The 23241-nt window shown below is 53.5% G+C and overlaps 7 protein-coding genes across 7 annotated transcripts; 5 read left to right on the top strand and 2 right to left on the bottom strand.

Moving 5' to 3' along the window:
- Positions 1–353: 353 nt before the first annotated feature.
- A1O7_04788 (uncharacterized protein) lies at positions 354–2966 on the bottom strand (the record flags this gene model as incomplete). The annotated part of the gene is made up of 3 exons (XM_007758798.1): positions 354–418; positions 491–758; positions 852–2966. The coding sequence occupies 3 exons, from the start codon at positions 2964–2966 to the stop codon at positions 354–356; spliced, it is 2448 nt and encodes an 815-aa protein (XP_007756988.1).
- Positions 2967–3556: 590 nt separating this feature from the next.
- On the top strand, positions 3557–4995 carry A1O7_04789 (acetate kinase; the record flags this gene model as incomplete). The annotated part of the gene is made up of 4 exons (XM_007758799.1): positions 3557–3888; positions 3961–4020; positions 4077–4896; positions 4951–4995. The coding sequence occupies 4 exons, from the start codon at positions 3557–3559 to the stop codon at positions 4993–4995; spliced, it is 1257 nt and encodes a 418-aa protein (XP_007756989.1).
- A 677-nt stretch (positions 4996–5672) lies between these two features.
- A1O7_04790 (uncharacterized protein) lies at positions 5673–6832 on the top strand (the record flags this gene model as incomplete). The annotated part of the gene is made up of 2 exons (XM_007758800.1): positions 5673–6257; positions 6281–6832. 2 exons carry the CDS (start codon positions 5673–5675, stop codon positions 6830–6832), a joined length of 1137 nt encoding a protein of 378 aa, XP_007756990.1.
- Positions 6833–7920: 1088 nt separating this feature from the next.
- On the top strand, positions 7921–9815 carry A1O7_04791 (uncharacterized protein; the record flags this gene model as incomplete). The annotated part of the gene is made up of 2 exons (XM_007758801.1): positions 7921–8276; positions 8333–9815. 2 exons carry the CDS (start codon positions 7921–7923, stop codon positions 9813–9815), a joined length of 1839 nt encoding a protein of 612 aa, XP_007756991.1.
- A 2784-nt stretch (positions 9816–12599) lies between these two features.
- A1O7_04792 (uncharacterized protein) lies at positions 12600–14741 on the bottom strand (the record flags this gene model as incomplete). Its single annotated transcript, XM_007758802.1, has 3 exons — positions 12600–12749; positions 12834–14134; positions 14186–14741. The coding sequence occupies 3 exons, from the start codon at positions 14739–14741 to the stop codon at positions 12600–12602; spliced, it is 2007 nt and encodes a 668-aa protein (XP_007756992.1).
- Positions 14742–17276: 2535 nt separating this feature from the next.
- A1O7_04793 (uncharacterized protein) lies at positions 17277–18352 on the top strand (the record flags this gene model as incomplete). Its single annotated transcript, XM_007758803.1, has 2 exons — positions 17277–17585; positions 17636–18352. The coding sequence occupies 2 exons, from the start codon at positions 17277–17279 to the stop codon at positions 18350–18352; spliced, it is 1026 nt and encodes a 341-aa protein (XP_007756993.1).
- A 2554-nt stretch (positions 18353–20906) lies between these two features.
- Positions 20907–22288, top strand: A1O7_04794 (uncharacterized protein; the record flags this gene model as incomplete). Its single annotated transcript, XM_007758804.1, has 3 exons — positions 20907–20997; positions 21055–21507; positions 21555–22288. 3 exons carry the CDS (start codon positions 20907–20909, stop codon positions 22286–22288), a joined length of 1278 nt encoding a protein of 425 aa, XP_007756994.1.
- Between the last annotated feature and the right edge of the window lie 953 nt (positions 22289–23241).

Raw genomic sequence — 23241 nt, forward strand, 5'->3', positions numbered from 1 at the left:
TACGTGGGCGCGTGTCTAAACGGTTCATCGGGATGAGCTGTCCCCTGCACGGGATGCGACTTGAACGCTACAAGGGACTGGCTGGAATCACGTTCGTCACATACATCGTCTGCGGTGTTTACGTGTGTCTGCTACGGACCAGGGCATGTAGACCTGACTAGATTTGCGAGCTCAAGCTTTATCGACCGATTAGCTGTGGTTGCAAGCAGGTGTCGTCTTTTTCCGTCGGGACCGTGATGATGGTGGCAGCTTCGTTGCGCTGAACTCCACAGTCTGCTGAAGAACCTTGAAAGATACCTTCGACGCCGAATATCTTTACATCGGTACGGTATCCTCCGCCCAAGACCGTCAAATCAACCCTCACTCATAGAAGCCGTATCGATCTTGAAGTTCTTGACCTCGTTGAGATACTCCGGATCTGCAGCGCACAAATCAATTAGCGAGTGTCGTTTACCGCGTCTTCCGCGATTCATGATCCAGTACGACTTACCAGTCTTCTCCTTGAGTATGAACTTGGTGACCTCACTGATGCGCCCGGTCAACTCACTCGTCAACTCATGCAACCTCAGTCTGACTTTGTCGTTCCTCTTCGCAGCACCCTTGATCGCTTGGATGGCAACGTGATACCGCGACGTGCCGTTCACCAGCATCATGTTGAACGGCGTGGTTGTACTGCCTTCCTCGTTGTAAGAGGCAATGGTTACACGGTGCATGTTTGGCCGACCGAAGAGGAGACCTTTGAGTTCGGTTGCATAGCCCTGCATGAAGTTAGCACCGAAGGCGGCACTCGGAGTGGTGGCCTGGTATGCGGCGTGGGTTGGACGTTGGCAGAAGCATCAGAGCTTACTTACGTGGTAGTTGAAGTGGATGGGTATGTCTTCGGTAAAGAGCGCGTCGAATGCATCATCTGTCAATGCGTGGGGATGGCTGCTAAACGCCCCGAGGATCATCAGATCCGTCACATTGACGACCCGAACACGCAGGTCTGGGATCTCCGATCTGAGTATGTCTGCAGCGGCGATGACCTCAAAGGTCAATTCGGCACCAATGCCAACGAGGACAATGTCTGGATTAAGGCCGTCGGCCGTAGACGCGAACTTCCACACCGAGGCGCCGGCTCGGCAGTGGTTTTCGGCTTCGTCGGCTGATAGGAAGACCGCGGATGGCTGCTTAGAACCGACCATCAGGTTGACGTAGTTCTTCGATTGCAGACAATGTGCCATGGTTGAAAGGAATGTGTTTGCGTCTGGAGGAAGGTAGACCCGAGCGGCGTTAGGTTTCAGGTTCAAGACCGCGCCGATAAATCCTGGATTCTGGTGGGAATAGCCGTTGTGCTCTTGTCTGGTCCAGGTCGATGTCTCGAGGTAGTTGATGCTGGAGATGTCACTTCGCCACCCCGACTCACGAGACATCTTGCCGAACTTCGCGTACTGGATCATCATAGTGTCAATGATGCCGAGAAAAGCTTCGTAGCTAGGGAACAGAGCGGTCCGACCGGTCAGGGTGTAGCCCTGCATCCAGCCTTGACACTGGTGTTCGGATAAGACCTCGATGAGTCGACCTCCCTGCGCCCGGGAGAACTGATCCCACTGGAAGTTCCGGTTGGTGGAGTTGAGGACAGCATCGAGCTTGTTGGATTCGAACTCATCTGGAGAGAATATTCGAAACGTCTTAGGGTTGTCTTTGACAATCTGCTCAAGAAGTCTCCCCACTGCTTTCATCGAGCTTTCCGACCTGCCTTTCTCGACTGAGAAGTTCCTCCAATCGATAGGCTTGAGTCCCCTATAAGCGCCGGACACCTCTTTCTTTTGACCAAGTCGCCGATCTGGGTTCGGGGGTATGATTGACTTGATCTCATCAATGACATCGCCGTTCTCCTTGAAAAGCTCCTTTGGTTTGTAGGATTCGAGCCATTCTTGAAGTTGCTTTAACTCCTCTGCGTCAGTTTTCGCTTGGGGCAGTGGAACCTGGTGCGCCTTGTAGGAGCCTTCGACGATTGTACCGTGGACTTTCTTGGGACCAGACCAGCCCTTTGGGGTGCGCAGAATCAACACGGGCCAGCGAGGTTTTGTGATGGGCTTGCCTTCTCGGGCAGCTTTCTGGATCCGTTTAATCTCTCTAAGAGCCCACTCCATGGAGTTAGAGAGGTCTGCATCAATGTCGTTCAAGTCGTCGACGACTCGTGGTTGATATCCATAGCCAGTGAAGAGGGCAGCCAACTCCTTATTGTCCATGCAGCCATAGATGGTACGCTCGCTGATCTTGAAGCCATTAACGTGAACGATGGGCAGTACAGCACCAGATTCAGCGGGGTCAATGTACTTGCAGCCATGCCATGCAGTAGCAGTAGGCCCAGTCTCGGACTCGCCATCACCCACAACGCAGCACACAACCAAATCTGGATTGTCCATTACAGCGCCGAAACTGACACTGAGAGCATATCCGAGCTCTCCACCTTCGTGGATAGATCCAGGTGTTTCGGCACTGATGTGACTGGGAAAGCCTCCGGTGGTACTGAAACCACTGATTAGGTTGTGTAGGCCTTGGGCGTCTTGCGAGTAACGAGGGTAGAACTTGGCTAACGAGCCTTCGAGCCACAAGGCCGCCAGAATAGCAGGTGCTCCATGACCTGGACCGACCACATAGAGCATGTCCAGGTCATGCTTCTTGATCAGGAGATTGAGGTGAGAGTAAACCAAAGTGAGACCAGGACATGTTCCCCAATGGCCGAGCAATCTCGGCTTGATGTCCTCGTGTTTGAGAGCTCGTTCAAGGTAGACATTGTCCTGCAAGAAGATCATGGCAGCAGCAATGTAGTTGGCGGCGCGCCGGAATTTAGCGACCACATCGTTGGTGTCGTCGGGCAAAGTGCGCTTCTCGAGCTTGACCAGGAGATCAGACACGTAATCCGGGACGTTCGACGGCAGCGGCTGCGGGTTGGGAGCATCAATCACTTCGCCCGGCATAGTGCAACAGGTGTTTATACTCGCGATTCGTTAGCAAGGGTAAGTGGTCAATGTGAGGATCGAGAATGGCAGTCCCTGCACAGTCAGCAAAGTCAAGAAGGAATGTCACGTAAATGTCTACGAACGACGACGGAAGCTGAGGAGGTGAAGCAGCAACCAAGTCAGTCTCATGCTTCATCATCAGTTCATCTGGCGGGAAGTTCGGTTGCCTCTTCCACCATGATGCAACTGTGTGCATGTCGCATCTCGGAATCTGGGAACCTGATCTCCAATCATCTTTCACAGAGCATCGAAACTGGGGTTACTTTCCATTCACAATACGCTCTGGTGGCACGGGTGGCATTGTGGTTCATAGACGTCACAGGACTGGACAGCTGCCATTGTCCGAGTTCCGCTGGTTCCTGGATGGATACGTGCCAGGTCGAAGGTCTCATGTGAGTTTACGGAGTTGATTGTCCGTCAGGCGCATGTGCATTGGTGGTCTGATTTCATCGGAGCCTCTACAAAACGACAAGTCTCCCGCGTCATCCATCCTGGCTTGGAGACTAGAGTAATTCCAGCTACGGGTCAGATAGACGTCAAATCATACCATGTCGGCCGTCATCCTTTCGATCAACGCAGGAAGCTCCTCATTGAAGACGACGTTGTTTGTCGAGGAACAGACCGAAGGCGGCCGCCCAGATCTTCGGCGACTCGCTAGCGCGGAAATATCTTCCATCAATTCCCCTCCCGCCCGCCTAAAATACCTCAGAGGCACCTACAAAGACACCAGTGAGGTCGGCGAGCTCACGGACCACAAACAGGCCTTTGAGCATGTTCTCAATGCCTTCGTCTCGGATTCCGAGATACCGGAAGTCTCCAGCAAAGATGACATTGATTATACCGCACACAGGGTAGTCCAGGGTGGGAACTTTGAGGAGAAGTCAGTGCCGCCTCTGGAATTGCAATACCGAGGGTGTTTGATGCCTATCTGGAGACGGCTAACACGTAACAGTCAGTTCATCACCAAGAAGACTTTTGATAAGATCAACAAGTTGTCGGATCTGGCGCCGTTGTATGTACCACCGCACTCGGCGCGATGCGTGGTAGTGGACGCTGACCACCGGCCAGACACAATGCTTCTGCAGTCAGTCTCATGAAAGCATGCCACGACCACCTACCCAATGTCATCAATGTTGCCTGCTTCGACTCGGGATTCCACCATACTATGCCTGACTACGTCAAGGCTTATGCAATTGACCAGAAGATCGCAAAAGAGAAGGGTCTACGAAAGTATGGCTTCCACGGGCTGAGCTATCAATACATCACTAGAACTGTGGCCGATTTCCTCGGCAAACCGCAATCCGCCACAAGCATTATTGCTCTTCATCTTGGGAGCGGAGCTTCTGCCTGTGCGATCAAAAATGGACAGTCAATTGACACAACAATGGGATTAACGCCCGTATCAGGACTGCCGGGTGGTTCCAGGTCAGGCGATATCGATCCAAGCCTGGTCTTCCACTACACATCTGAAGCCAGTGCGTTAAGTCCGAGCAGCACGAAGGATCTGCACATTTCCACTGCAGAGGAGATCCTGAACAAGCAGTCTGGCTGGAAAGCATTGACTGGGACGACGGACTTCTCCAAGATTGCTGTTGCAGATGCACCAGATACCCATAAGCTGGCCTTTAATATATTTGTTGACCGCATTGTCGGCTACATCGGCAACTACTATGTCAAGTTGGGTGGTAGCGTCGATGCTCTGGTCTTCGCTGGCGGCATCGGCGAAAAGAGTGCGTACTTGCGGCAAGTGGTAGTCGAAAAGGTCTCATGCCTCGGTTTCACCGTTGATGACGAGAAAAACAAAAGAGGTACAGACGGCAACGACGTGATTGAAATCGGCAAAGGCGAGTCCGCGGTTCGCACTCTGGTCGTGGAGACGGACGAAGATGTAGGTTTTATCTCAAATACTCCATGGAGGGATCGCTGCTAACATGAACGGCAGCATGAAATGGCACATTCAGTCTTGGGCATGCTCCACAAGAAATGATATCCCGGTGGGACGACTGCACGCTAGACCAGCTCCGGCCATAGACATAATTTGACATCCTTACAGTTCTGGTCATGGACTTCCAACATTGTCTTCAGCTCTTCGTTTATGACGGCGGTGGCCATGCGCTGGGCACTCCTTCCGGCGCACAGGCGGAGCCCCATGGGAAAGTCACTGGGGTCGCCAAACCCTACGCAGTAACGCCCAAATCCTTTCCAGCATCATGGAATGCATGGCGTGATTTGTCACCCCCTCGCCTGCATTTTGTTCATGCTCAGCAAGTGACTGCGTTACAAAGCAGCCTTCACCATCCACATAGAAGACGCGATTACATGCTGTGGCTTTTACCTTACTAATCCGGACAGCGTCAGGTCGAAGCAGAGTGGTGATTTGAAAGGCATGGGTTATCCTGATTGGGACGTGACCAATAACTTGTCCCCGGACCTTTATCGACTTGTTCGGAAGTACTCCGGGGCTTTTGCTGCCGAATAGCAGCTAAGCTGGAGACAAAAGGAGGCTGCGGCATGGAACTATTCCAGCTATGCTTCAAGAGAGACGGCGTGCACCCCTTGGCAAGAGGCTGGATGAATATTTAAGAACCCCAGCTGGTTCTCGACAGGTACAATGCCTACAAAGCGTACAATTTCTGGACGAATACACCCTTGAGGCGAGCAACCATGCACTTTTCTGCGTCTTTTCTCCCTTCGCTGGTGCTTGCGGCGTCGTTGGTGGCTGCTCAAGCTGTTCCCAAGCACAACTACACATGCACAAGCTTTATGGTCAAGGTCCCCGTGTCAAACGTGACTGTGATTGTCCCACCCTTCCCAGAACTTCCCAATCAATACGCTGCCACATCATTGGCAAATCAAATCACGATTCGGACACCATCCTCTCCAGAGGTCAACCTGACCACCTTGACCAGGACATTCAACATCAGCGCAGAGTACTGCACTCCAGCCAAGTCCGGGCCGAGAGCATCAACCCTGCAGATCCTCTCCCATGGTTTAGGCTTTAACAGAAGCTACTGGGACTTCTATCTCCACTCCAAGCGCAACGATGCGCAGTACTCATACGTCAACAGCGCCACGGGCGCCGGCTACAGCACGCTATCCTATAACCGTCTTGGGATCGAACCCTCCACAATCGCAGACCCGTATAGAGAGATCCAAGCATTAGTCGAAGTCGCAGTCCTCGCTGGCCTAACGACACTCGTCCGCGCCGGAAATATCACGCAGGTCCCCGTTCCCCAGAAGGTCATCCACGTAGGCCACATTGGGGCAGCGAGATCAGCGTCGGCCTCGCCGCTGTTGCTCCAGGCCTTTCGGACGGCATCGTCCTCACGGGCTACTCCGCGCTGTCCCAGTACACGGCCTTCTTCATCGCCAACACGGCCTTCCACCTCGCGAACCAGAACCAGCCCAAAAGGTTCCCACCCAGCAAATACTCCTCCGGGTTCTTGACCTGGCCCGACAAATTCGGCAACCAATTCTCCTTCCTCGAATATCCCTACTTCGATCCCGCAGTGCTGGACCGCGCCGAGGCGACGAAATACCCATTCACCGTCGGCGAGTTTATCTCAGCCTCGGCTGTTCCTGTTGCGGCGCCCAATTTTCCAGGGCCCGTGCTCTACCTGGCTGCGCAGTCGGATCTCATCTTCTGCGCGAGTAACTGCACGGGTCTCTTTGGACCGGACAGTGTTGCGGTCCAGGGCTTCAATGGCAGCAGCAGCGTTGAGACGTATATTCAACCGAACGTGGGACATGGCATCAACTTGCACCATAACGCCACAGGCGCGTACAATGTGATAATGGACTGGGCGGAAAGACATGGTTTTTGAGATATTGCGTAGATCACGGTACTGTAGGATTCATACACAGTAAGGGTATTGCGTCCCTATACCAACAGTCTATGCCATTGTATCCTAACTACCTAGGTACTTGTGATAGCAATCCCAAATCAGACTGCCAGGAGCTTCTATTAGAACCGTCTACACAGTAGAACTCCGGGGCAATCGCACGCGCGTCATTTGAACGGATAAGTGGTCAAGCACTGACTTCCCGCCATCTGAGTGCCCGTCTCCCGCATCTGATTCGATCTTCACCTCGTATTCATACTCCTCCGTGAACCATTCTATGTAACTGCCGAGCCGGCGGCACCGACAGTCTGGCACGGCGTTTCATCGCGCTCCTCTCATTTGTTGGGGGACCGTAGCACAAATTCCTGTCTACTCTTCCTCTGATAACCGCTTACGATACCTCTCAGTCTCCTACGCAAGCATAGACACCATGTCGCGATACAGGCATCATACACGGCTACGCCACCAGTAGAGAAGGCGAAGTGCTCTCGCACTTTCGAAGACCCAGTTCCGGCCTTCGCGAACACGGCACGTGGCGGCCATCAGGGCTGCCATGTCGCTTAAGAGAACAACAAAACAATGTTTCAAGTCTTGGTCGTGCTTAAGCGCCCACTCCCATCACTTCACCGGCGCCAAAAATGACCTGCTGGCGCATCTAGTATGCCGGTCTGCATGGGTCAACAGAACCAAAGCATGGTATAGTGCGATAGTCGGTTGGCTCTCGCGCGATGTTCTTCTCTCGCTGTAATTATCATCTGGCGGGCGTTGCATTGCATAGCCATCTCAACTGAGTCTTGTTCCGTCCGGCCTCAACATGATAATGTCAAGAGGCATGGTATGAACCCACCACTAACATTCCGTACGGTCCCATATAGCCAGAATCACGGCCGTATGAGGACGCAGTCCTTCCCCTTGTAGCTTCAAGCTGCGGGCAGCTCATTTTCGCGGGCTCATGTTCTGGACATACAGGACTTTGCACCGGTTGAGCTCAATCCTAAATGTCAAGCTGCGGCAAGTAAGAGGAAATGAGAGGTTCCTTACCGACGATGGGCACAGGCTCTGCTTCCACCATGGACTGGCGCACCCCAACCGCCATGTTTAGCTCTTTCTTGAGTGCAGTTCTGGTTGCGATTGCGCATCATATCCTTAATCTGAAGCTGGATGGAAGAGAAGTTGCTGAGCTTGCTGTGGACCAACAATGGATTTCTCGGATAGGAAATGCTCTGGCGTATGTTGTCAAGGTGCTGCTAGTGCTGGCAACTGGTACTGCCTATTTTCAACGAGTTTGGCATCACGCACGAGGGAAGCCGACGAAGCTCAATCAATTCGACTCGCTGTTTGGAGTACAGGACAGTATCCTTGAGTTTCGCCATGCGAAGTTCTGGCTCCGACGTCCTATCTTGCTGCTCGTCGCCTTGATACTATGGTAGGTCTTCCCTTCCCTGGAGGATTTGCTTCATGACTACGCTGACAGTGGGCCAGGCTCATCCCTTTGGCAACCATAACCACACCAGGTACACTGTCCGTTGTACCTGCATCTGTCTCCCAGCAGCGGAATGTATCTATTCAACAACGCGAATATGGCAAATCCTCCTACGGAGCTGCCGTGCAGGCAGACAACGGAACTGTCTTTTACGGTGGAGCTAGGTCATACCTGAAAGGACCTACGCTGGCAATGCTAGTCGAGACAAATGTCCTGTCAATAGGGAGCTTCTCCACGAACTTGACCTGGTCAATTGGCTTCCATGGCCCGGCTATCTCATGCTCAAAGGCGGGACCGGAGGTCACAAGCCAGCTGACGAACATCATACTCCCATATCAACAGGCCAATAAGACGTCCCTCATGTACGATGCGTGGGTTTCAAGGCCGAGCTCGTCGTCGAACCAAGCTCTTGTCGACGGCAAGCTGGTCCTGGATCCCGACCTGAACAGCAACCTTCGCATCCTCGATCAGACGTCTCCTGATGCTGCCAGGATCTATTACAGCCTAGCGCCCGATGGCTCAACTCAAGCAACAATGGCGAATCCCGTCTATGTTATCTCATGTGCGCTCTACAATGCCACGTGGAGCGTCGACTTCGACGTACGCAGCACAGGTGAACAATTCCTGAAACCAAAACTGAGATTCGAAAACTGGATGCCTGGCTGGAGCAGCATCACTCCGCCATTGACGGCTGGAATCCACACGAACACGATCCTTGATTATGCCGGCTTGATGGAAACCTTCGGCGCCATCACATCAGGCCGACTCGACTACTCTAATGATGCAAGCCTGCCATTCACACAAACCAGTCTCGCCCTGGAGACCAGTCCCGTCCTGTTCAACGACGCATTTCCTGAACTCTTCAACGACGCTGCTATGGTTACCCTGGCGCGGACCTTCGAGGTACTTTTCCAGAACATGACCCTCTCCGCACGGTATGCGGTCCTCCCGCGACAAGATCTCCGTGATGACGCTGCGGACTGGAGCTTCGTCAATGTAACGGCCACGTCTACGTTCTCTCGCAATGTCTACCGGTATGATAGCCGGGATCTCATAATCGCATACACATTGGCTGTTATTGGGAGCGCCCTCTGCATTTTACTAGCTATCCTTGCCATTCGGGACATGGGATCCGTGTACTCGAATGTCTTCTCCACCGCTGTCCGCGTGACAAGGAGTCAAGACAGGCTGGACGCTGTGATTCGAGATGATCACGACAGGAGCGGTGCGCAACCGCTGCCACCAAAGATTGCTAACGCATATATTTGGGTGGGCAAGGAGAACAAAGTTGGAATGGGGATGGGCAGAGGGCGAGTCGATACCGATGAGTCGCTGGCGTCGCAGAAAGAGCTTCGGCGATCATGGTGGGGGAGAGAACAGGAAATGGATCTCGAGAAGAGCCAACGTGTCAACGCTGTCCACGAGCCCGTCATCGTAGTCGGAGAGACCAAGGGAAGTGATGCTCTGGGCGGTTGGATATGATCCGTGGACATCCCGCCCTGCCGGTAGGGCTGTGACTGTCTTAAACTTGACCGCACCAAGCTTGTACAGATCGAACATGACAGCATAGCATATAGATTGTTCATATGAGCCCTTCGCTTGAACACGCCTTGTCCTCTGCACATACTTATGTACATACACAAACCAGAACTGCACGATTCAATACATGCATTCTCCTTGGTTCGCTGCGCTGTAGTATCAAGTATCCCCAATACGTACGGAGTACTTCCCCAGTGCTCCCGCCCTCAGCCTCGCCGTCCGCATCTTCACCCAGTCTCCTAGTCCGCAAGTTGCCTGCTACACCCTCTTCTCTTCACTTCACTCACCACCAGCGGCTCCCTTCACCCAATTCACTCCCACCCAGATCACATGTCCTGCACGAGAAACCAGTCAACATGACTCAATCGAGCACAGAATTGTCTCAAATATCCTCCAGCAGCCACGCAGACCTCCAACCGCACGCCGGCTCGGTTCCCTGTCCAACAGTAGACCGGATCCAGGCGTTCGAGCTCTTAGTTTAAGGAGTGCTTGGAACCTCCCCTTAACAATGGGGAGACTTGAAGGGGGTTCGATTCCCCTGTCTGCCTCGTCCGTGCAAAGTGGCTTGCCCAGAGATTTGTCCGATAAAAGCCGCTTCCTACACTCCCAATTCTTATGTTGTCGGGGAGGGGGTTGCGAGGCTTAGAGTTGTCCGGGGATCGACTCGTGGGCTCAATTCCCAGTCGGCAAATTCTCTAGAGACCTGTGTCTCCATAGCTATCACAACCTTGTTTTTTGGGGCCGCATCATTCTAAAGTTAAAGGGCCGTGGGGATATGTAGGGCGTGCGCGGGCGGCGAGGTACTTTTCTTCACCACACTCTCTTTATCTCCCTCTCTCCCTCTCTCCCTCTCTCGGCTTAGCGGTATTGCTTCTAGAAGTGCTGTTGACATAGACAACCCTCATCCGAGGGCTGAGATGGGCGGGTTTTACTCACTCCTAGTACACTAGTAGATATGACTGTCGGACTTAGGGACACCCACATCGTAAATGACGTCCCGGCTCAAAAGGCGGCCCAACTCTTCCTGCTTCTGCATCTTCGCCGGTCGATGTGTTGGCGTATTCCCAGCTTCTTCGACATGCGGCGACCACCACCTTGGCTTCCGCTCAATATACCGTCCTCGTTGTCGGTACCTTGTGTTCCCGGCTGCAACGAAGCTGGAGCTACGACATCAATTCCGGTAGCGATGTCTCTCACGGTCATCCTGGCGATCCAGCACCGTTTCCGCCACACCCACCGTCTGACTTCCCAACTCCCTTTGTTCCAGGCCAGCCTGGCGCGATGCGTCTACCGTACTGCGCACTGGCCCGCTCCGACCCCAGCAGGTCATCCCGACGTGTATCAGATCGAGTCATAGGCTGTAATGGTCGAGTCTCTTCAGGCTGGACAGATAGATGGGCATGATCTGGAAGTGCGGAAACGGGATGCAGACCAGGTAAGACAGACGGGAGATGATCAGCTGATATGTTGTAGGCCGGAGATCAATGAGAACATCGTAGAGTCTGCATGTGAGGTGGTCGAGAAAGACTTTCAACAGGTGATGGATGATCATCGATAATTATACACTCGCTTCCACGCGCCTAGGCCTTGGGCAATGGCCATAGTTGCGGCGAAACAAGACTCTCCCACCACGAAGCTTTGCTCACTTCCAGTGCACGAGCAGATGCGTGCCGTGCCGTTGCTCAAGCTTTTCGCCACAAGTGTTGCCCACGTGTTGTAATCGACGTTTCTGCTGCAATCATGCTCCGGTGAACTCCCGCCGTCATACGTGGGATCTTCACCCTTTGGTCTGAAGGACCAGCCGTGCTGGTGGACATTGTCGGCGTTGCTCTTGGGTCTTTGCCATATTCGACCATTAAGGTGATGGGCACGCTTTGCCGCAGCGTGACGGGACAGAGGTCAGCGACCGGCCCAGTCGCCCATGGACTAACATAGGAGCGAGGTGGGTTCGAGTACACAGTAGAGGCACCAGTGGTGCCAGGCCCAGCTCCTATGACGAAGTAATCCAGCCCTCAGCTTAGGCCGCGGTATGTGGGGCTACGCTGCTCCGTATGTACCAGAAATGGGCCAATCACTGGACACTTCCGACGACGGAGACGTAACGAGTGTTTGTTGAAATCTCAGTCTCGCGATCTTCCACAAGAAGTAAGCTGGGACTCATTTGACAATCTGATCTGATACACTGGTAGCGCTGTCATGCCGTGGAGGTGAGGAACGGTAATTAGCTGGGAGGTTCTACGAAAGATCGCCTCCGCTCATTAGCATCGGTATCCTTCGGGGTGTTTACGTGTCTGTCCCGTGTCGACGATGTGTACCGTGTACGTCGTCGAGGCATGTCAGCATGAGCATAATGTGAACTAGATCTATCCTTCTGGGTACTTCCATACGTCCGGCCACGTGCGTGCGTGCATTGCCAGGGAGAGCTGATGGTATCGTACTGTCTGTCCCGAGTCGAGGCACGTCCACCACAGCAAATGCACGCTCATAGAGCAGGAATTGCGAAGATGTACTGTATTGCATGTTGTATATCATATTGCATGTCGCATCTCGCATCTCGCAGATCGCATATACGCGTAATTTATCTACAGAGTCCGTTCTAATTAAGGCGATGGTTCTTGCTTCGACCCGTCAAATATGTCGTACCGCTTTTGTGGTCTGAGATTATGGATGGCTGTATACCTCAACCTTGCAGCCTTGCAACTCAACCCCTGGCATTATATACTTACTTTACGAAGGGGGGCTAGTGCGACTCAAGCCCAAGCATTCAGCCATGCCGTAAAAGACGTCGATGCTGTTGAACACGCCGGAGAATAAGTCCGTGCAGGGTCCGCGCGTGAAGACGGGCACATCAGTCAGGGAATGGACACCTTGGTCGGCCTAGACACAGGCGTTAGTACTTGTAGGCAATGGGTCGCGAATTTCAGGATGGTGAAAAGTGCAGAGGGAGGTAACGCGACTCACACTAACGGGGAGCGTCCCGTTGACAATAAACCCTGTCACGGCGTCGACGTAGTTGACATAAAAGTCGTCGTCGTCAAAGCCGGTGATGTTGATGGCGGGGACTCGTGGGCCGTTCTTGTTGACGCGGTAATCTTCTCGGTGGTCCGGGAACGCGGCCAGCCCACTGTACAGGGTATAACGGGGATCCCAGTTCGTGGGGAAGTTAACGCCAGGCCCGTAGACCAGGTTCTGGTCGCTGCCGACGCGGGCGGACGAGTTCGCAACGACGTACTGCGAGTGGCCTGAGTTCTGGTACGTGCCGATGGCGTCGCGCTTGTCGCGGGCGCCGTCCTGCGCGTTGAGGAACTGGGTGTCCACGCTGCCCATGACATCGAAACCGTGACCGTGGTCGGCTGTCACGAGGAGAAGCGTATTGTTCAGCTCGCCATTCTCTGTCAGCCAGGCGATCGTGGCTTTGATGGTGTCGTCGAGTTCGAGGAGCTCGCCCAGGGCACGGTCGTAGTCTAGCACGTGCATCATCTTGTCAATGCTGGCGGCCTCGGACATGAGGAAGAAGCCGTCTTCGGAGTGGCGCGTCTGCAGGATGTCGAGGGCCTTGATCGTCATCTCCTTGAGACCGGGCTGGTCGGTGGCCGAGGCGTTGGACCCGTTGGGGGCGGTCTTGGAGCGGTTGAGGTTGGCGGGGTAGACATTGCGGTCCAGCCACTTGGCCATGTTGCTGACGGAGAAGATACCCAGGTGGCGGCTGGAGTTATCGGAGGCTTGCAGGGCGGTGTTGTTGAGCACGACGGTATAGTTCTGCTGGGCGAATACTTCGTAGTAGTCCTTGCCTTGGAAGGAACCTGAACCGGGGTAAAATTGCTCGGCACCGCCACCGAAGAGCACGTCCGGCCCGGTCCAGTTAGTCCATGTGTAATTCGTGATGCCGTGAATGAAGGAGTCGACAACGGCACCATACTGGCTTCGGTCGCGCGTGTGGGCTGTCAAAGCGGCGGGAGTGGCATCCGCAATGAAGGCTGTGGACACGATGCCAACGCCGCCACCACGAAGGCGATGGAAGAGTTCGGCAATGGACTCAATCTTGGGGTCGTCAAACTTGTTCGGGGAGCTGTCGGCGTAGACGCCCAGCGCGTTGACCGTCGACTTATGGCCCGAATACAGAGCGGTCGCCGAGTTGGCACTGTCAGTGATGAAGCTGTCAATCGAGTGGGTCATCTGATGGCCGAGCATGGGGAATTGATCCATGGCCAATCGCGTTTGATATTTGCCATTGATTTGCTGATGACCAATCAGGCGAGCCGCTGTCCAATTATTAGCACAAAGTCGTACGAAGGAGAAAGTTTCAGCCTTACCGGTTATCATGTTGGTGGTCATTCCATCGCCAATGAACATGATGACATTCTTGGCTCTTTGCCGAGGAGCGATATCCCTGACGGTCCAATTGGCAAGAGTGGTCTGGGAGCCGTTGCGGTATCGGAGAGTAGCGATATACTGGCCAGGCTCGTAGAGAGCAACGTTTCGCCATGCCTTCGAGGCAACCCTAACTTGTGAGGGCGTATGGGCGGCCTGAGCAAACAAGTCTTCATACCAAGTAAAGTTCCAGGTCTCCAGTCTCGGTTCGGGGAGGCTGAAAAACGACGTGACTGGCTGGGGCGACCCGCCTTCCCGTTCAATGGTCAAAGTGAAGTTAGCATCCGGGGTGGTATAGCCACGAATGGCTTCACTGCCGTTCAGTGGAGCATGCACTTCGGCTCTGATGTCGAACCGTTGTCCTGGAAGGAAGTCGGCCTGGTCAGGTGGTATGATACAGCCCAGAGTAGGGCACGTCCCGAGTCTCTGGAAGGTTTGAGCAGCACAATGGGTGCAGAAGGCACCAAAGGCCAAAGCGACCTTCAGAGTAAGTTGCATGTCGAGGTTGCGATACCGAGGGATATCCGAGTCAGAAGCTGTGGGTGACCGACCTGAGAGAGCTCAAGAAGTGACAGCCGGCTCTAGGAAATCGTAGCTTTTGTAGCTGTCTTCCCCAGCCACAACTGGCAAGCTCTGCCGCGCACATCCCATTGATCTCATTTTTCTCGAGACCCAGAGCGCTTTCTCGTGGTAGTAGCCACGAGCTTCGCTTTACCCGTCGATATGGTGTAACCCGCATCGATATCCAACCTGATTTGGGCAGGCGGAATCGGGTGCCAAGGCCCCAGTTGGAGACCAAGAGCGTCGCCAAGGCCGGAGGGTGCAGAACAAGCATTGTGAGCCAATAAGCCACCCACGTTGTCGAGGGAAAGCGGCATTGCACGAGGTTGTCGACGCAAGGGAAGAATCCGCCCACGTTGTATAGCTGTCGTACATGAAGTATGCCAAGATCAAGCTCTCATGGTGTTCCCCGCTCCTCACAGATGCGTGAGATGCGTGGTTAGAGCTACCACAGCCATTGGAGAGCAGAAGAGAGGGCCAACAGAAGCAGACGCCACCACGTCAAGAGGTGGCACCGAGTTGGGGCAAGTGAACTCCCGTCAGGCACTCTGGAAGACAAAAAGAAAAGATGACAGGATGGAGGATGGAAGCTAGGAGTACGAGCGCGACCATACCGTTCCTGTGAGCTTCGAGCTCCAAAGCTCCAGAGCTCCTTGAGGGTTGCATGCCCTGGCATTCGTCATTATGATTTTGAGCCTCGCCAGTGTTCCTGAACTTCATCACCCTGCATTGTGCCTGACCGAATGGCCTAAATACCGAGGAGGTGGTTAGCCTTGGACCACCCAATCAATCATCAGAGTCACACTCTATTCTCATCGTCCTGAAGAAGCACTACAAAGTGATCAGACAAGTTTGCAAAAGTAGTAACTTGGAGGTGAAGAACGGAGAGAAACCACGTCGCAGCCCTGCCATGGGTCAAGACTCGGTCAGTCTCGGTCAGTCTCGGTGCCGGCACGCTTGCTCGCTGACCGAAGTTAAAGAAGCAGCAGTGTAGACTCAGTCTGGCATGCTGGATAGATGGCGCAAAGCAAAGAGCAATTTTCCGATACCACAACGGACGATACACGCGCACGGTTGTGGCCTGATGTTGGTTCGCTAACGGAGACAAGGCAGGTCACACGAGCAAGCCCTGTTATGTAAGATGAGATCTGGCTTCGTATTCTTGAACATCTGTGTGAGATCCTTCAAGCCACCACTGGCAGGGAGCTTGGGATGGGGTCCATGACTGACTGGTGACGGGATGCTGACTGCCGCTGTATTCTCCTTACCTCGCCAATGTTGCTGAAAATAACGTCAGAAGATAGAGAAGTGCGGCTGAAGCGTTCGCGGCGATGTTTGCGCCGCTCGGATGTCGGGAGCGACAGCAATTGGGCATCGAGGGTCCGGTACAGTAGCGTTCGTAGAACATGTGAAGGAGATCACGTAGGGTGGCACGGCGGCCGCTGCTGGCAATGCGAGGCTGATGTGCAGCCACGGGCACAAGCAGTCGAAAGGCACACGCTGTGAATACTGGAGCATTGTGTAGGTACTGTGTACAGTTATTGCGCATGTGGCCATGCGAGGCCATGGAAGAAAAGAACAGGGCGAGATGCGCCGGAAGAAAGCAACGGCCCAAACTTGGCAAATAGAAGCCTCTCTATCCCTCGGTAAATCTCTTAGGTACCTAGTTAGGCATACTTTAACAAAGCCCATTAGCCACTCAGGCCCTGCCACCGTCAGCTCGCTGTGGGCTCGCTCGGCCTCCAACGCTTCCGGCCAGCCCGCAAAATGCTCACTTCCCTCTCACTAGCCCCTCACTTTTCACCGTCCCGTTCTTCTTTTGACCACATATCGCCTTCCAGCACATGCCATATTCATAAGACAAGCTGCGGTTTACAGCTAGCCACAGGATCAGTAGGACTAAAGAAACTTTGGATCGTAACATGATCTTTCTTCGCTGGAGTCGGTCGTCCCCTCCGCCACTCACAATCTCCAGGATGGCACTTGCATCATCGCCCTGGTAATGGCGTGCATACCACAAACAATTGTCCCTGAGTTTGTTCGCAGCGCTATTCTATGTTTGTCTCAAACTGTCCATTCTGGGTGGCCACAGGCTTGTTGAGGAGTCTCCTGTGTCCAATCCGGCTCGGGCTGGATGACATGTTCCATGGCTCGGATGGCGTTGCCAATGGCATGCTCTGCGTTCTGTATGGCGTGCATTCCTCGAGCTGACTATCATGGTACTTAAGCAGAACGCCACTTTACCTGCAGCAGTCCCGTCCATACAGGGAACCTGTCGATCGGCTATCGGGCAGGAACAGTGTCCACTCACAGGAACCGAGAGACATGGCAGAGCCTAGCCCTGTCGAGAGCAGCTCACTGCTGTCCGGCCCTAAAAAGAACAAATGGCTTCGACAGTCCGACCTTTCTGATGCTCTCGGTGCTGGTCCTGGTGCTGTTGGTCCTCGTCGTCGCCGTTGGTTTTGGCCCATCATGGTCTTTGCGTCCTTCGTTTTTCTCGCTAGCCTGGCTTTGTCTCTGGCTGCTCCGCAACAGAGGCGACAGGCAAGCGGTCCAGTCATTGGTTCCAACTTTCAAGACCCTTCGGTCGTCCAATTGGCTGATGGGAGCTACGTCGCCTATTCGGGTGTTAATGGGAACCCTGCTGGGTCTAATATCTTGATTGCGACTTCCCCAGACTTTTCGACCTGGACTGTCCGGTATGGCTATGATGCCTTGCCCAATCTCCCTTCTTGGGCCGCATCGCCACCTCATGTATGGGCTCCTGATGTGATCCAGCTAGTAAGCACCCTTTCCGTGGCTTCAGTGCTCGATTCTCTGACGCAGGACAGAATAATGGGAACTTTGTGCTGTATTACTCTGTGGTCATGGCCGAGTCCCCGTCGAAGCATTGCGTTGCAGCAGCATACGCTCCCAACCCAGAAGGGCCATTTACCCCCGTCCAGACGCCTTTGTTTTGTGACCTGGGCGCCGGAGGAGCGATTGATGCGGATGGGTTCAATGATCCGACCACCAACCGCCAGTATGTCGTCTACAAAGTCGATGGTAATTCTGTCGGCAATGGAGGCGCCTGTTCGAACACAGTAGCGCCTATCGCTCCGACGCCGCTCAACCTTCAGGAAGTCAGTAACGACGACGGCTATACGCCCCTCGGCGGCACAACGACTATCCTCCTCAATGACCCCGATGATGGACCGAACATCGAGGCACCTTCACTAACATACGATTCCTCCTCTGGAACATACATCCTCTTTTACAGCTCAAAGTGCTTCACTACAACTCCTTACAACATTCGCTACGCGACCAGCACGAGTATCTACGGTCCTTTTACCAAGCAACCGAATTCATTCCTGGTGACCGGCAGTACAGCAGCCAATCTTTACATCCCGGGAGGCATCGACATCACCAAGGATGGAAAGAAGGCCGTCTTCCACGGTGACACGAATATGGGCTGGTTTGCAGGTGACGGCAGTAAGCGAGTCCGAGCCATGTATGCCCTCGACCTGAATTTTGGAGGCGGCGCAGTGTATCCGGGTGGCCTCTATTGATGCCAACTGCTTCCCTTTCCTTCTAGCCAAAGACATGAGCAAGATCCAGAACAGAGCCATGACGTCGACGACCAGGAAACGGACTCAGTCGGGGCTGGAGTGATGGATGTGTACAAAAGCACCTGCTTTCATACTCGTCTCAGTGAGCGGTTTAGATTAGAGGATGCTTTGGAGAAACGGCATGCAGAAATTATTTTGATCCGACGGATCGGCTCTTTACGACCTTTCATGTTAAGAAATGTGGCAACCCCTATGATGCAGTACTCCGTATCATCAATTTGAATGCCGTTGTTTCAATCCCTCCCAACCCGCTTTCCCCCTCGCCGCCCATTTAGCGAGATACGGATCTTTGCATGGCTTCTTGAGCCTGACTAGGCTTCCATGGGAACTTAGCCCTTGGTGAACCAGAATGGGCGGTTGTCGCTGTGAAGGTGAGTGATCAGTGTTCTGATTTAGGTTTTGAAGGAAGGCGATAGACACATGGACAATCAAGCAATCAAATCGATGAAGCTGTTCGTTCAGAAGCAGGATGGATAATTATGTGATGCATTTTGTCGCGCAGGTCAAATGACAGGCGTCGAAGGTCTGGCCGATGACAGGCGCGACTTGGTGTTGATTGGTGAATCCACTCAGATACAAATGACTTCAAGTTCATTTCTTTGACTTCTCTTTCTCCTTGCAACCGCACACATCCACCATATTGATGCCACTTGAAAGCAAGTCGTGCCACAAGCATTAGCAGAGAGACTTGTGCTGAGTCTGACCAGGAAAGTGCCTGGCTCAAGCTCTCTTAACAGGTATTAAAGCAGGTGCCGCTAACAGCAGTTGTGGATGAACCTCCAGCTGCGTTGGGTACCGGTATGGCCGTAAAGGTCGAGCATACCATGGAGGCGAGCGACGCCGTTACCAGCTTGTCGACCGTACTACAGCGAAATGTGGCGTAGGTTTTGTCACCTGCGGCAACCCGGTAAGTGACGCATTTCGGATAATCTGGGTTCCCACCACTATGAGTTACTCCTCTGTCAGTTCCATTCACTCGCTGAATTTCGTGAGTTACAGTTTGAGGCAGAGAGGGTACATACCAAACAGCCGTACGATGACCGCATCCCGTAGCCGAACAGGACGCGCTGCTTTCAGCCTGATCCAAGCATTTAGTCGGCAGAGCACAATTGGAGAAACTTCCTTCACTGTCGACCGAGCAACAGTCGAGAGCCATGTTGGAATTGTCGTATGCGCAATATTTGCTTGTCGGGCAAGTCAACAATGTGTCTCCTACGCACACGCATTCGCTCTCCAACTGGGTTCCAGCTCTTCGGAGCAGTTGAGGTCCGACGACCGTCCCGGTCGGTAGAGGCAAGCCTGACGATGATGCAGGGAGCGTTAACGTCGTCATTGGAGTCGAACCGGCAGCGGTGTTGAGTAAGGAGGAAAGGGCGACCAAAATTAGCCCGTTGGACCACTGACTGAACATTTTGCTTTTGTTCAGGAACTTGGGTTCTTGCTTGATCTGTCGAAGACCTTTCCTGGCAAGTTTATACTTTTACCTGGGTCTGAGGGAAAGTCCCGGGCCTAGGCAGCATCGGAGACATCGGACAGCTACGAAGCGCCTCGTTAACATCCGCCAATACCTGCTCCAGGCTCTGACTGACCGAAGCGACTGGCATTGGATCACACCCTCCATGCCTCACGCCCTTCATTTTCGCGGCCAATGAGATGCCGAGCACGCCGCCACAGTAGCACACAGCTGAAGACCCCTGTCGTCCACTTCTCCTCCGGCAGTCTCGCTCCCAAATCAATCGTACGACAATCACGCAAGAGAAGCCATGTGATGGATAATGAATACGAAAGGATTGTGCTTGTGGCATTTTCCTTTCCGATGTCCGCTTTCGACGAATCCTCTTCACAGAGAGCAACGCCAAAGACAAGTCAACGGTGGGAAAACCCAGATGGCTGAGGCGGCGCATCCATCAGCACTCATAGAGCGATATGCCATATTAAGACTTGGTGCAGACCTCCAATGCGCCATCACACCGGCTCGCTTCGACATTGTTGCAGGTCTCGGCCACGGATTTGAACAGAATGAGTCTGTCCATCCTCAAATGGGTGACCATCAGCCAACTTGTGTGCTTCGCTTTCCAACAAGCTATTCTCCGCCCGACTACCACTGCCCTGTCGCGCCTGATTGTCAAGTTGGGTGGATGGCAATGTTTGCGGCATCGGATATTGACTGTGGTCACAACGGGTGTCTTCATCGGCACTGTCCTCTTCGGCAATAACTCGACTTTAGCTCCGTCGAGATATCTTGTTAAAAGGTTCGGGTCGACTGTGGCTGTTTTGAGAATACTGCAAGGTTTGACTTCGGGCTTGACCACCTGGGTGTTGAGCGAAACCCTAGAATTGGTTCAGTGGACCTTGGTCGGTGGAGAGAATGGACTACGCCTGCTCAGCCTTCTCAGCATTTCGCCAACGACAGGTCTGTTCGGCATGCTTACGATGTTATTCCTTGCGAAACTGCCGGAGCGAGCTTGGGCGATGACGAGGTCAGTCCTTCATGATGGATGAGAATAATCCATTGTTAGCTTTGGCTGATCTCTCCAGGCTCCTTTTGATGGCTATGATTTGGGTGGCCGGAATTGTGTTATTCGGTATGTCATGTCCAACCAATCTCAGTATTCGCTTTCCGCAATTAACTCATGCTGTAGTCAACATCCGAGTGTCAACGGTGTACGATGCTTTCTATACGTCGTCTGTGACGGCAGGCGCCGCTGTGTTCGACGGGTCATTCGCCAAAGCAATGGTAGCCGCCTTCAATGGCAGCATAACCTATCAGATCCTCGCTTTCTCCAACACGTTTGTGACGAATACACAGTTTTCGGTCAGGTCAACGCCCGTCTCTTGTGCTGCGCAATACGATTCATATATCTTCCCGGGAGCGATGTGGTCCTTGAACGTAACCCTTCCAGCCAACTCTTCCGATGAGACTGTTGTCAAGATTGAAAACTCTCCGGCTATCCAAATCGATTTTAATCAGAGCATCGCCAACGGAGACAGCTTCTTGCCACATGATTGTACCGTCTATGGCGAGGATGGAAGCAACGTCGGCATCGAACTGTGCTTGGCAAAGAGCAAGGTATCCAGTGGATGGATGATTGCAGGTGGGTACAGTCTGCTTTATACCCCGTTCTCCTAATGATGACTTCAGGTGTGACCGTATGCACGCAAGTGCTGGATGGTAGCTGCCTCTCGTTCGCAAGGGATCCACTCCAAATCAATACTACCTTCTCGCTCTACAGCCTCACGGCTTCGACCGCTTGTATGAGGAGCAACAACAGCATCATATCAGTCACCCACATTGGCGAGCCTACGTTGCAAGACATCGACATGGACGGGCTTTCTCTGGCGCTGGGTTGGCTGCTGAACTACACAGCCCAGGGGATACCTGCCATGGCATCCCTTGTCTTCATGTTCTCAAATGGGGATACCGACCCCAACGACCGCCACGACTGGTCAACTGCCAGCGACTTGTCGCTGAAAAGTATACTGGCCTTTTCAGTCTGGCTGTTCAGCGTCAATAACGGCGGGGACCCCTTGAAGCCTACCCGCCGGCTCCCTTCTGAGTTCGAAACGTCCGCTTCGCTCTGCAGACCATTGGAGAAGGTCATCGTCGACCGAGGGGCGTTTATCGCCTACATTGTCCTGCAAAGCACTGTCCTCCTGTTCTTTTGGATTGTCGTGATCTGGCGCTGGACCCAAACAACTCTGCTCCAGGAATCGTCGTCTTACCCATTGGTCGACTTTGCGGCCAAGTTTGTCCGGAATGAGGTAGTCGCGCAGCCGGACCAGATTTGGGAGGTTGAAAAGGACTTTCTCAGGGATGCCGGGAGCAGCGATGTCATTGAGGTTCTGATGGACGCACGAGTAGTACGTCAAGGCTGAAAACGGAGACCACCAGGTGCTGAAGATGCGCGGTCCACCTGATTGTCGCCACTTATGGCCGGTGACACTTATACCGACATGAGACCAGCACCAGAACCAGGCATGGACACACACTTTGCACCCTACCTGTGGTGAAGCAGAGCCCATGCCGTGCCTGCCTGCCAAAGCACCAAAGACAGAAGATGCATCACCTTCACGTTCACCGATACTCACGACTTCCTTCATCGAAGTTGAATGCGCTCTCGATGCCACACACCGTTCAGCTAACAAACTTTGTCGATCTACTCCGTACGGATTACTCATTGCCCATTGTCCTCATGCTTCGTGCGAAGCCCGCCATCTCACCTTCTTAGCAAGACAACAGAACCATAGGGAAAAACCAACACACCGTCCACGGTCCCGTCGACAATTCTTGTACCCTGCCTAGAAGAGGAGGTTCAGTATCAATACCCTACTGGGGAACTCAAAGATGTGCTAGCAGGCTCACCTAGCCAGTAGTTACCCATAATGCGTCCCCTCGGCACTTCGCACGTGTACCGCACCGACACCGCTGCCACCGCTGCCACCACTTACATACGGAATATATAGATACGACGTACGTGTCAACGATGAGATCATCAGACAGAGTACGAAGCAGTCTCTGTGCCTACCTTCCTTTATATTCCTCGGTTGGGGGCGTGTGAATGGCTGTCCTCTACCATCGGGGACTGCATGTGCTCCGTGGTTACTGTAGACACTATTTATCGTCTACGCATCCTCAGGCCCGCACACGATGCGTCGGTACCGTCTGCACGGTCAGTAGGTCAGCAGGGCAGCAGGGCAGTAGGGCAGGCACTCGGCGCTTCGATATGCTAGGGAGAATGCGTGCGTGTCCTGTTTTCTCAGGGTCTGAACACCCGGTAGCGGCGCTCGGGTTGAAGTCGCATAGTTGTAAAGACATCGACGAAAGCGAA

The sequence above is a fragment of the Cladophialophora yegresii genome (assembly GCF_000585515.1).
Source record: "Cladophialophora yegresii CBS 114405 chromosome Unknown aczIN-supercont1.3, whole genome shotgun sequence".
In the NCBI taxonomy this organism is placed as follows: Eukaryota; Fungi; Ascomycota; class Eurotiomycetes; order Chaetothyriales; family Herpotrichiellaceae; genus Cladophialophora; species Cladophialophora yegresii.